The 12,069-nt window shown below is 52.8% G+C and overlaps 2 protein-coding genes across 3 annotated transcripts in view; one reads left to right on the top strand and one right to left on the bottom strand.

Moving 5' to 3' along the window:
* LOC131669821 (leishmanolysin-like peptidase) overlaps window positions 1-6,339 on the top strand; it is a 145,588-nt gene extending 139,249 nt beyond the window's left edge. The window contains 10 exon segments of the mRNA XM_058944985.1: window positions 330-441; window positions 515-696; window positions 764-964; window positions 2,342-2,567; window positions 2,634-2,827; window positions 3,128-3,260; window positions 3,326-3,485; window positions 3,776-3,942; window positions 4,280-4,399; window positions 4,465-6,339. Of these exon segments, the coding sequence (XP_058800968.1) occupies window positions 330-441; window positions 515-696; window positions 764-964; window positions 2,342-2,567; window positions 2,634-2,827; window positions 3,128-3,260; window positions 3,326-3,485; window positions 3,776-3,942; window positions 4,280-4,399; window positions 4,465-4,629 (1,660 nt within the window). The 3' untranslated portion in view covers window positions 4,630-6,339.
* A 54-nt stretch (window positions 6,340-6,393) lies between these two features.
* LOC131669820 (serine/threonine-protein phosphatase 6 regulatory ankyrin repeat subunit A-like) lies at window positions 6,394-8,923 on the bottom strand. 2 transcript variants are annotated; one of them, XM_058944983.1, is made up of 5 exons: window positions 8,624-8,923; window positions 8,114-8,554; window positions 7,588-8,051; window positions 7,113-7,521; window positions 6,394-7,049 (listed from the first exon to the last, which is right to left on the bottom strand). In XM_058944983.1, the coding sequence occupies exons 1-5, from the start codon at window positions 8,737-8,739 to the stop codon at window positions 6,401-6,403; spliced, it is 2,079 nt and encodes a 692-aa protein (XP_058800966.1). In that variant the 5' UTR covers window positions 8,740-8,923; the 3' UTR covers window positions 6,394-6,400. The 2 variants fall into 2 exon arrangements, with proteins under 2 accessions (XP_058800966.1, XP_058800967.1); XM_058944984.1 differs by having other exon boundaries at window positions 6,828-7,026.
* Window positions 8,924-12,069: the final 3,146 nt, after the last annotated feature.

The following is a 12,069-nucleotide window of genomic DNA, read 5'->3' as shown; positions in this document are numbered from 1 at the left end:
GCGAATCTCTCCCTGCCGAGCGATTTTCATCTGCGAGAGTGAGCGGATTCCATTGTTAATGGTTATTGCCCGGGCGAAATCGCTCTCGTGACAGAGCGGCAGAGGGGCAGAGAGGAAAAGCCAAGGGAAGAAAAAAAATAAGAAAAAAAATAAAAGGAAGCGCGGAGGAGAGAGGCGATTTTCTTCTCCACGGAACTATACGACGATTGATTATCTCGATTTGCCACCGGTTCCCCGAGCGAGGGACGCGAACTGCCCCCACCGCCAAGCCAATCCAATGTACATCACCACTGCCGAGCAGCGGCTAATCCGAATTCTCTGCGTTTCAGCAAGTGCGAGAGCACGCAGGTGTTCGTGAAGGACAACTTGACGCACTGCATCGACACGTGCAAGCCGGAGACTCTGTGCGGCGAGGTCATCGTGCCAGAGCAGCATCTCGACGTGAGTGCCCACCTCCACTTTTCTCCTTTCCTCGTCGAGTCCCTTTTTCTAACTCGGCGCACTCCCGACGCAGGCGTGCCGAGTGTGCAATAAGGCGGGCCTGAACTGCCGAGTGGAGCCGGGTAGCAAGCGCGGCGAGGGCATCGACGGCGCCGACTTCGTGTTCTACGTGTCGGCCACGTCCACGGAGCGCTGCAAGAAGGGGCTGACCGTCGCCTACGCGGCCCACTGCCAGCAGGAGGCCGCTCTCGACAGGTACACCCCCCCCCCCCCGCCGCTCCAGACGAGGAACGGCGACGCTGAGCGACGACTCCTTTTGCAGACCGATCGCCGGCCACGCGAACCTCTGCCCGGAGAGCATCAGCACGAAGCCCCAGGAGCTGGAGACTTTGCTGAGCACGGTGAAGCACGAGATCCTGCACGCGCTCGGCTTCTCGGTCAGCCTGTACGCCTTCTACCGGGACGACCGTGGCGAGCCGAGGACCAAGCGCACGGAGACCGGAAAACCGCCGCTCAACAAGACGTGAGTCGAGTGCGCCGCGAGCCTCACCATTGCGCGCTCGCGACAAATATTCCCTCTCTGCGTGTCGCTAACTCGGAGCAGGAATTCTATTTTGTACAAAAGGAATTACTATTATTCGTTCGCTGTCATTGTTCGACGTCTATTGCGGCCAGCACCTCGAGTTTAAGTAAAGCCAGATTGGGGTATCGTTAAAGGAACCGCATTTTTTTTCCTTTTTGCGCTTTTGGGTTTTGCCTTTGACACATCAACGTGATGCAACTTCGCTTTTCCGCTGACAAGATTTAGTCCGTAGTTTGTTGCGGAACTGATACTTCCGCGATTTTCCTTGGAAAATTCCTCAGATGTCCACGGGTGAATCGGAATTGCACACCACATGAATCTTTCTCTCGTGACCAGAAGGAGGCGCGGAGGGTTCATCACATCTACCCTCTCTCTCTCTCTCTCCCCTCGGAATTTTCCAATTTCAGGAGGCAAATACGCTACATGGACGACCTTTACACCTTTACTTTTCTTTTCTTGTTATTTTTTTTGCTCGAAGAAGAACGAGGTCCGACGCGACATCTGTTTTCCCCTTCTTTCTTTTAGGAGAGTCGTAATAAATCCTTGCAATTTTCTGTACAAAGCTTTATTGCATTCTTGTCTTGGATAAAATGCGAATTGAGATCGAAAATATAAATCTACTTATTTCACAAAATTCGGACCGGTATAGACATTTTCAAATTGTGCGTTAAAAGCTAACTTATGCAAAAAGTGGAAAACATTCTCAATTTTAGCAGACGTTCTTCGATTTCGGAGAAAAACCCTTAGTTTGACAACGAAATTTCTTATTTCTCGAAAATTTGTCGAAACACGCAGAAAAAAAAAGGAACAGCCGAGATAATTTGCTTACGATGCCAATCGCGATGTGACTGTAACCGCGCACCTCTTCTGTTCTTCGCGCGGTCAGTGATATCAAGCCTGCAAAAAGTTTCGCGAAATCGTTGCGACTCTTCCGCAAGCTGCACACGACCAACCTGGAAGGCCTCGCGCTCCATCCGTACTGCAACTGAAAAGTGCCTACTTAGCGTCAACCGATCCGAATTGAAAAATAATAGCGCGCTCGACGCGCACATCTGACACTGGCACTGCGTACACCAGTATGACAAACGGCACACTGCACGAGCTCGACGAGCGAAAGAAAAGAAAGGAGAGAGAGAGAGAGAGAGAGAGAGAGAGAGAGGGGGGGAGAGCAAACGACGTGAAAATGGAACGTCGAGTCGGGCGTCCGCTTCCGATGTTCTCTCTCGTTCGAGCGCGGCCACCGTTGGCTCGAGAGAGGGAGAAAATGGACCTCGCGTCGGGCCCCGCGTGAGCGCGCTCGTCGACGACAATTTGCAGGCTGCAGACGCACCAGTGGAGCGACAACACGATCCGCACGGTGATCCGGCACAGCTGGCAGGTGCACGGCGGCAGCGTGCGCCGCGCGATGCAGATGATCGTGACGCCGCGGGTGCGCGCGGAGGTGAGGGCGCACTTCGACTGCCGCGACCTCGAGGGCGCCGAGCTGGAGGACCAGGGCGAGGACGGCACCGCGCTCACCCACTGGGAGAAGCGCGTGTTCGAGGTGGGCTCGGCTCGTGGATGCGTCCGAGCCGCGCGCGACTAACCCGGCCTGGCCGCCTGCTTGCAGAACGAGGCGATGACCGGCACGCACACGCAGAACCCCGTCTACTCGAGGATCACCCTGGCGCTGATGGAGGACACCGGCTGGTACAGCGCCAACTACTCGATGGCGCAGGAGCTCGGCTGGGGCAGGAAGCTCGGCTGCGACTTCGCCATGAAGTCGTGCAAGGAGTGGATCGTCTCCAAGTCCTCCAGATTCTCGTGAGTATTCCGGTGTTGGCTCCGCGTTCGTTGGCTCATTACTGGTCGCTGTTGTTGCTTTGGGAATGCTGCCCAGGCTGGACGCGGAGGCTGCCGAGGCGTAAGTTCACGATACTCGATTCGAGCGCACGCGCGGCTCGCGATATTCGGTGCTTCGCGGCGACGCTACCACCGCCGGCGCACAGCTGCCGCGGCGTTCGACCGAGCGCCGGGCGCGCGAGGAGGCGCGGACCCCGCGGCAGCTGGTCCGCTCGGCGCGCGCGCCACCGTCCGACCGTGACCGTCCGATCGAACCCGCAGGGGCAGGTCGATCCATCCGTTCTGCAACAAGGTGAAGCGCGACCCGCTGCAGACCGAGTGCACGGACGACCGCAGCTCCGTGGCCCTCTGCAACCTGGTGGAGTACCCTCAGCCGCTGCCCAAGCAGTACCAGGTGCGTACGAGCCGGCATCCGCACGGTCACGATCGCGCGACCAACGCGTGCTTCTCTTGCCGCAGAATTTCGACTGGATACCGAACGTGCCGCGCGGCCACGAGGAGTACTACGGCGGCTCGGTCTCGCTCGCCGACTACTGCCCCTACAATCAGGAGTTCACTTGGCGCGCCAACAACACCATAGTGCGCGGCTCGCACTGCCTCTACGAGGACAATAATCCACGTGAGTAGTGTCGGTTGGTTGGACGATGCGCGCGTCACTCCGTAAATAATCTAGTCGGGCCACTTCCGCAGACTGCAAATCATCGCTACTTCGCGTACCAATAATAGCTATTGTTTGCCGATAAAAGCTGCTCGGCCGACGTCGCTTCGCGGAGTGGCGAGGTGAAATTGAGCTCTGTCGCGGGGCTTGATTTGCCGGCGGCGGAACGGCCGACGATGCGATTCACGGGGAGAACGACGGCGCGAAAATTGAGAACGACTAATCGTTAGCTCCCCCTCCTCGTGCGACAGATCCCAAGAAGAACTTCGCGCTGGAGAGGTACGGCGAGAGTTCGCGCTGCTTCGACCACACCAACCAGATGTGGGAGGAGAGAACTTGCAAGCAGGTGCGCCAGTGGCAGCACTGGGGTTCCGGCTGTTACCAATACAAGTGCGAGGCTGGCAGACTGCACATTATGGTTTGTCTATACGTATGCGCAGCGGCTGTATCTCGCGCCGCCGACGTGTTCTGCAGCTAACAACCCTAATAATCGTCAAACCCGCCTGTGCCTTGTTAATGGCTTGTGTTTTTGACGCTCGGTGCGCGCGTAATTGTCCGCGAGCGACGAGTGCCACGGGACGCTCGCTCGCGATGTAGTCGTTAATCCGCCGGAATCGCGCGACTCATTTGTCGGCGTAGAGCGGACGCGAGGCTCCGGGAGGCGGCGGCGGCGGCAACCTCGGTCCCCGGAGTGCGCGACACGCTCTCTTCTCTCTCTCTCTCTCTCTCTCTCTCTCTGTCTGTTCACGCTGCAGGTCACGAACTTCACGTACACGTGCTACCACGCCGGCCAGGAGATCGCCATCAGGATAATGCAGAACGAGTGGCTGCACAAAGGCGCCCTCGTTTGCCCGCCCTGCCGCGATCTCTGCCAGGTAGGTGTGTCGGCCGCAGCGGCCTTCCTTATTGCGAGCCACGCTCTACTCTACGCTGTTCGCAGGAGGAGTTCGCCAAGCGCGCCGAGCTCTGCAAGCCGGGCGACGAGCACCCGCCGCCCACGTTCTACCACCGCGACAGCCTGGACTGCGACTCGGCCGCGGGCCGCTGCGCCCTCGGCCGCGCCACCCTGCTCGGCCTGCTCGCCTCGGCGCTGCTGCTCAGGTGATCGCGCGCCACGGCCGGCTAATCGCGCGCGCGGAGGTTGTCCGCCTTCGGCTATTGTGATTCCGCGACGCGTGACCGAGAGACGCGCGGCAGCAGCTCGCTGCCTTGCCGACCGCCGTCTCCTCCGCCGCCGGGGCGGCGGCTCGCGGCGCGGCGAGCGCTCTCTGCCTCGTCTCTCCGGTACCGACTTCAACGTACTCGCATACCTTGTATTTTTAATGAAAATTCGATTGTTATTCAGCGCGACGATTGTTTCTTAGAGCTAGTAGGTTCCACTAAGAGTATTTCTACTTGTTGCCATGTTACTGTAACTCGAGGTATTGCGTACGATCGACAGCCGCATGCGCGCGCTTCGGCCCGTGCTGTCGCCGCCAAATTTACAACCGACGGACGGCAGTGCGAGCCGATCGCGCGCTCGCTTCGGAAGGGACTGACAATTGTAAATAAATAATAGACGTTCCGTTCGAGGAGAAAGACAAAACATCGACTTTCCAGTGTGCGTGGGCACGTACTTGCAGCCGGTTCCACGCGGAACAATCCAAATTACGGGCCTTACCCTCGCGAGATGCTTCGACGCCGCGAAACAAGCAGCGAGCAGTCCTGGCGGGGAAAGGCGCAGAGGGACGAGATGCTCGCCAATCAAGTGTGTAAATAAAGGAACGTGTGTAGCGATTAAGTAGAGTGCGGAGAGCTTTGGGTTGCATTTTGAAAGGCGGACCGTGCGGTTTGTCGATAAAGCGAAGTTGCAGAGCTCCGTTAGCAGTGCGTCAAATTGACGGATTTCGGCGTATCGCAACGGCCGCTGGATTTCCAGCGACAAGGGCGATTCCTTTGTATTATGTTTCTCCTATTGAAGACTCGTAGAGATGTTAGAAAGAGAGAGAGAGCGGAAAATTATTTAAGATTTCATATCACGAGTAATGACAAATGAAAACCTATATAGTTGTAATATAGATCAGATATCTTTCGAATCGAGTGATAAAGTTGACGAAAAAATTCCGTAAATTGTTACTGTAAGATCATTGACTTAATGGTTATTATGCTACGATTTTTATTAATGTAATTTTTAGCGGGAAATTTTTCAACATTTCAGAATGCGTATCTCCACTTTCATAATTGATATGAAACGCTAGGTACGATGCATATTTGACATTGGTTTCATCGATTTTCCGGTTGGCATTTGTGAAATAGAAACGAATATGAAAGTATTGTATTATAAAAGTGTAAAGTGAAATTCACAAGCTATATTGTACAACTTCTCGACAATTTTTGGTATTACCATTGCGTTTGCGTTAATAAGAGTAAGCTGCAAGACGAGCTTGATCGGAAATTCCTTACATTTTGTATGAAATTCGTATACAAACACTCGCTATCTTGTGAAAGGAAATGAGCAGTTCAAAACGTTAATTACAATTGAAAAAAAATATACTCATTTCATTCGAGCAGAAAATACCATCTTGATTTCAAAATAAATTTCATAAAAAATGTGAACGATCCGACGCTATCTGCAGAATATATCAACCACTTTACTTTTGATTTCTAATGTAAATGTTATCGTTGACGTTTCTCACGAACAAAAAAAAATACTACGTTAGGATCCGTTTTTTATAATGCGTGTTACAAATGATCAAATGTTACGTGAATAGTTGTAAGTCTAACAAGATATTTGTTTACAAGAGACGCTTTCACTTGTACATTTTATTACTTAACAGAGATACATTTAAAGTATTAAAAAAATATCCTCTTTTTTTCTGCATTGATATAATTTTCTCTCAACCCAATATCAAACCAATTTTTTGTAAGTCTCTGACATTGCACATTTCCAACAAACGCTGTATAATCACGTCGGGTACACGCTCGTATCCCAAGCTCTCGATAACTTTTCGGAAAAGCGAGTGCAACGTTATTTTCGCGACGTCCAACAGTTGTCGTCGTTCCAACGCCAGGTCAAAATGAATCCTCAGCATGTCGCAATAAATCGGGTATCTGTCTTCGACGTTAGCGCCAACAAAACACTCGACAATGCTCTCATTGCCCAAACACAACGCCAAAGAATCGACGCTCTTGCTCAAAATTGTATGCATCGAAATGTTATCGCAGACGATTTCCTCCTTCATCCTCGCCAATTCATTCTCACAATCGAGCTTGTACTCGCGCAATTTCCTTTTCAACGCCACAGCTTTGCGATCATCTCCGCTCACGCTGCCGTTCCGGAATTCTAGCTTGGCGTAATGCATTACCAGGATTTTCGCAATTTTCTCCAGCGATTCGCGTTCGTACTCGACTGCACAACCGAGCGCGGTTCTACCGGAAAAGTCCTTGACTTGGAAATTCACGTTATACTCGAGCAGCAGATAAACTAAAGCAGCGTTTCCTTGGGACACAGCCACGTGAAGTACTGTCGTGTCATGTAACACAAATCTACGTGAACAAACATGGAAATTAATATTCTTTGATGGACGACGTTGCTACGATCATTCTCACCTGTTAATCAAACAACCGGCGTCCAGGAGTAACTTAACCACCTCGTAATGTCCATTCTTAGTGGCAAAATACAAAGACGTCTTAGTAACGGCATGACTATCGGTAACATTGCTAGTCTCGACGTCGACGTCTCCGCGATCCAACAGCAAATTGACCAACTTGACGTGCCCGAGCTTGACAGCGACGTTCAACGGAGTGAAAGCTTCGTCGACGTTGTCGCCGCACTTTTCAGGAGTGTTGCAGGCCGGTGTCTCGTGGAGAAACTTGAAGCTGGCCTTCTGCGCGTGCCAGAGGACTCCTACGTTCGCGCCGTTCTTCAGGAAGCTCGACGCTATCGTAGGATTTCCCCGCCACACGGCGTAATGAAAAGGAGTCTCGAGATTGTTGTTGCGCTCGTTCACGTTGGCACCTACGTACAAACAAGCAAGCAATCGTTATCGCGATGCTCGAGGCGCGGCGTCGACGTCAACTTCACCCTTGTCGACCAGTAATTTCGCGATTCTCTCCAGTCTCGCCTCGTTGCAGTTGTGCTCTTGCGCGGTGAACAGCAGAACGTGAAGCGGCGTGTTGCCATAGTCGTCCTTGGCGTCGACGTCGGCACCGGCGTCCAGCAGAACCTCGACGAGCGCTCGGTCCTTGGTGTCGACCGCGATGTGCAGCGCCGTCGACTTGTCCACGTCGGCGGCGTCGACCCGAGCCCCGGCGTCGAGCAGCAGCTTTGCTATCGCGTCGGAACGATTGGCAGAGTCGTCGCCGAACGTGTAGTAGCGCCCGCTGCCAGCCGCGAAGTGCAGCGCGGTCGACCTCTTGCGACGGTCGCGGATGCCGACGCTCGCCCGGTGTCCGAGCAGCAGCAGCTCGACCATCGTTACGCTTTGGGTCTCGCAGGCGTAGAATATCGCGCTCAGGCCCAAGCGGTTCACGTGGTCGACTCGAGCCCTGGAAAGCCATGCGTAGAGCGGTCGGACGTTTCGGGGCGCGCGAGCGATTTCGGCACTCACCCGGCCCTCAGCAAAAGCTCGGCGACGCTCGCGTTTCCGCTGCAAACGGCCTCGACCAGCGGGTCCTTCCACCGACAGTCCTGCGCGTGAAAGTTGCCGCCGTGCCGCAGCAGCAGATCGACGATCCTGCGATTCGCCTCGGAATCGTCACTCGCCGAGGCGCACAGGTGCAGAGGCGTCCTCTCGTCGCGGTCGCGACAGTTGGCCACGGCGCCGCTCCTCAGTAGAAAGTCAACGACGTCGACCAGCTGCGACTTGACGGCCACGTGCAGTGCAGTTTCCTTGCGCGGCCCCCTGGCGTTCATCGCCGCGCCGCCTTCCCACAGGAGCTTTAGCATCGCCAATCTGACGGTCGAGTCGATTTTCATCGAGTCGCCGGAGCGACTTGCCACGTGCAGCGGCGTGTCCCCTTGGCGGTTCTGCAGATTTGGGGATATCCCACTGCGAGTCGCAACGCTCTCTGCCGTTATTTCCCAACGCGTCGTTCGGAGAAATAGCGAAGAGCATTACCTGCCGAGAAGCTCCTCGACGAGATCCGCATTCCCGTCGGCGACGGCCGCGTGGATGGCGTCGCGCGGCACTTCGGCGCTGTCCCTGCCGGCCGCGGCCATCTCTCGGCGCGGCATCTCAGACGCGACCGTGGGACACGTAAGCCAGCCGTTTGCGCGTCCGCCGGCGAGAGAGCGCAAATGCGCTTGGGTCGCGTCACGCGGCCGACGCCGAGTGGCTTCTCCAGCGGCACTTGTGCTGATTCGGCACTCGTGCTCCTCCGCCAGTAATCGCGCAAGCCGTAACTTGCGTTCGGCGACGCTTTTCTCCCGCGATCGCGGGATCGCCGGCTCTCGCCGAACGGCATTCGAAACTCGCGGCTGCGATTCGAAGGGAGCACGCGGGGACTCGGGCGCCGCGATCTGCCTCCGCGGCGGCGGGTTATTTCGATCGCGCGTGGGTGAAAGCGGTCCACGGTCGCGGCTAGCCTCGCGCCTATTTCCGTGGCCCCTGTTCGCCCGGGGCGGGCGCCGCGGCGCGTGCCTCGGGGCCACGCTTCTGAGAGCGCGGGGCGGCTCGAAGCCCGCAACCATAGAAACGCTGCGCGCGCGCGCGCGCGCGCCTCGACGGCGGCCGGGGGAGCGCGGGTCGAGTGGCCGAGTAGAGGCGAAACGTCGCTCGTTCGCTCGAGGGTCGGAGGGGAAAGATACGCGCGCGAGCCAGATCTAATCGCGAAACGCTCCGTGCGCGCTTGGCTTTCGTGCGACCGCCGGGCTTTCCCTTTCGCGTGGGCGACGGTGGGCGGACCCACGGGTTTTCGCGCGACACGTGGTCGCAGCTGGCCCGAAAGCTATCTTTTCTCGCTCGCGCTTGAAACTCCTCGTTGGCGAGCAGTCGAGGCTTCGATGCATTTGTCCGGAGAATTTGCGCAGACGCGCAACAACTTTTCCTCAAAGTCTTAGAGTTTGCGCGCAGCTTCTAATCTGAATATCGACGCTTAATGTAGATTTAATTAAAATAATTAAGTTTCATCCGGATCTTATACTACAAATGACTTATACTACAGTTGAATCCAACGAAGGAAGGTGGGTATGCAACGAGCTCTCGAGCGATAAGCTTCGCTTTTGGATTTGCGGTTGAAAATCACACTGGAGAAGCAGCGGAATCGGTGTGTATGCCCCTTAACCGTCACACCGGCATACGGAGAGACAACGGAAAGCAAACGGATGAAAGAGAGAGAGAGAGAGAGAGAGAGAGAGCGGCACTAGAGTAGGGGGGAAAAGGAGAGGCTCGACTGCGGCGGCGTCGTGCTTGGGCCGCTAGCAGCGTCTGCGGCGGCAGAGGGCAGAGCGCCGGCGAATCGTGCGTCACTCGTGCACAGACAAGACGAGAGTGTCCCGTCTTTCGCAAAAAAATAGAATAACAACCCTTGCAACAAACAGTTCTCGACAAGTGCTACGAACTAACAATTAGCAACGACAGCCAAACGCCCTCAAGTTTTACCCGCACGCAACGCTCAGTTATACGCATTAATTTTTTTTGGTTCCTCGGGTACGTGATATACACATTTTTACATATATCTACTATCTGTATAACCTTTCGTCTCGAGCCGAGAGAGAGAGAGACAGAGCGAAAGGTTAGGTTTTTTTAAAGCAAAAAGCGCGCAGAGTGAAAGTATATATCCGCGAGTGTGTTGTATATCAAGCAAACAGCAAAAAAACCAAGTGTTCTTGTTTCAAGGAGTTATAGGCGAACAGGATGAACGACATGGAGGCATACGGCGACGGCTACATGGAGCCTGAGGAAGAGTGGGAGCGCGAGGGGCTCCTCGATCCCGCCTGGGAGAAACAGCAGAAAAAAGTGAGTTGTGATCAGCAAAAAAAAGTTGCATTGTGATTTGTGATACGTGTAATTCCTTTTCTTTGTTAGATTTAACAACTTTTGTTCAAGTTTTGTGTGTATATGTGTAGGCAGTCTAATTTTTTATCAAGAGAGCTCTTTTTGGAATATTTTATTTGGGAAAAGATAAGAGCGGCACCTGTATTTTTGTGAAAGATAAGACATTCAGTTGAACTGTTATTTCTGACTTATAATTATCTTTTCAATGTGAGCTATCAGATAAAGTTTCTTCGTTATTTGCATGCAGCTTGTGATACGTCCTAAGTCTCTTTTGGAGCAAACGCACAGTTAGACATCGTTGACAGACAGAAAGCTATGTGAAGGTTTTCTGAAATCTTTTCATAGGCTTACACCACTGGCTGCTGACATTTTCTCAATTGTTGGCAACATTTCAAGGCAGCGGCATACAAGCGACATTAGTAGTAGCCCTTCAACCTCTCTGTATTTTCGGATTTTATGATCTTGCTATACGATTATTGGCCAACATACAGGTTGTGTATCTAATGCTCATATCAAAGAATCCTAGTTTTATCATTTTGGCAATCTTCTCTTGTGCCAAGCATATCTAATTCGAATAATTATCCAATTACAAATTCACCTATGTTTATTTATGAAGCATCAATGATCGTTATTGAGAAAAGGATTCAATTGTAAGTGCATCATAGTAGTCATCGTCATGACGTCCACATTGCTTGGAATATTTTTTTCTCTGAATCACTTGAGTAGCATGCTTGCTGATTGCTCAATGAGGAGAGGAACAGTTTTAGCCCTTCAATTGGTGGCAGTGTGTCTCTCTTACTCATCCTCACCAGAATTTGAAACACCTCTTCGAGTATATTTTTCATGACTCTCTCTCGCACACCCACACGCACACATATACATACATTCTCTCTCTCTCGCTCTCTTTCACTTTTAACACGTGACAGAGATAAAAAAATATTCCCTCAATAGTTAGTCACACACGCGGTTGTCCTATACATATGTACGTGTACTCATCGTCATACATGTGTACATTCATTAACGGCTTCGGAAATCGACGAGCTTTACTTACGTTGTAGTCGAGTGAAAATATATAGGTCGAGGGCCGCTCACTCCGAAATAAACTCGTATAAATTGATGATGCCCGTGCCTCGCGCGCGCGATAGCCGAAAATTTCCTCGGCGCTTTATTGTCCCTCGCACACAAACTCAGTAGAAGCTCCGATTAATCGTCGCGATAGAAACACCGCTGCCGCTGCTTGGCGACAATGGGCTCTCAAGTTTCTTCGCGAATTTCGTCGTGCGGCCGACGGATTGTTTTTCTTTTTTTTTTTTATATCGAGATTTCATACCGATTCACACTTCGTTGAAGACGAATTGTAAACGAGCGCGTTGTACAAATTTAATTTTTTTTTTTTTTTTTTCTTGAAGGTCGATTGGACTTTCAATGGTATTTATAACTTTCTAAGCGGAGAGGAATTCTCAAAGGTTTTCTTTTTCTTCGAAATTCCGTCGCCTGAGAAACTTACCATAAAATCTGACTATGAGCCGAGCTCGAAAGCGTCCTATTTTGTTTTTGTACAAGAAACA

Source organism: Phymastichus coffea, unplaced genomic scaffold (assembly GCF_024137745.1).
Source record: "Phymastichus coffea isolate CEN01 unplaced genomic scaffold, Cenicafe_Pcof_1.1 PCOF00097, whole genome shotgun sequence".
In the NCBI taxonomy this organism is placed as follows: domain Eukaryota; kingdom Metazoa; phylum Arthropoda; class Insecta; order Hymenoptera; family Eulophidae; genus Phymastichus; species Phymastichus coffea.
The sequence above is the reverse complement of the archived record's forward strand: the minus strand, read 5'-3'. Positions and strand labels throughout refer to the sequence as shown.

Coding starts and splice junctions, on each gene's coding strand:
- LOC131669820 (XM_058944983.1), bottom strand. CDS start 8,739: ATGCCGCGCCGAGAGATGGCCGCGGCCGGCAGGGACAGCGCCGAAGTG. Junction 7,522..7,587: donor GAAATTACTGGTCGACAAGG/GTGAAGTTGACG, acceptor GTTTGTACGTAG/GTGCCAACGTGAACGAGCGC. Junction 7,050..7,112: donor GCCGGTTGTTTGATTAACAG/GTGAGAATGATC, acceptor TTGTTCACGTAG/ATTTGTGTTACATGACACGA.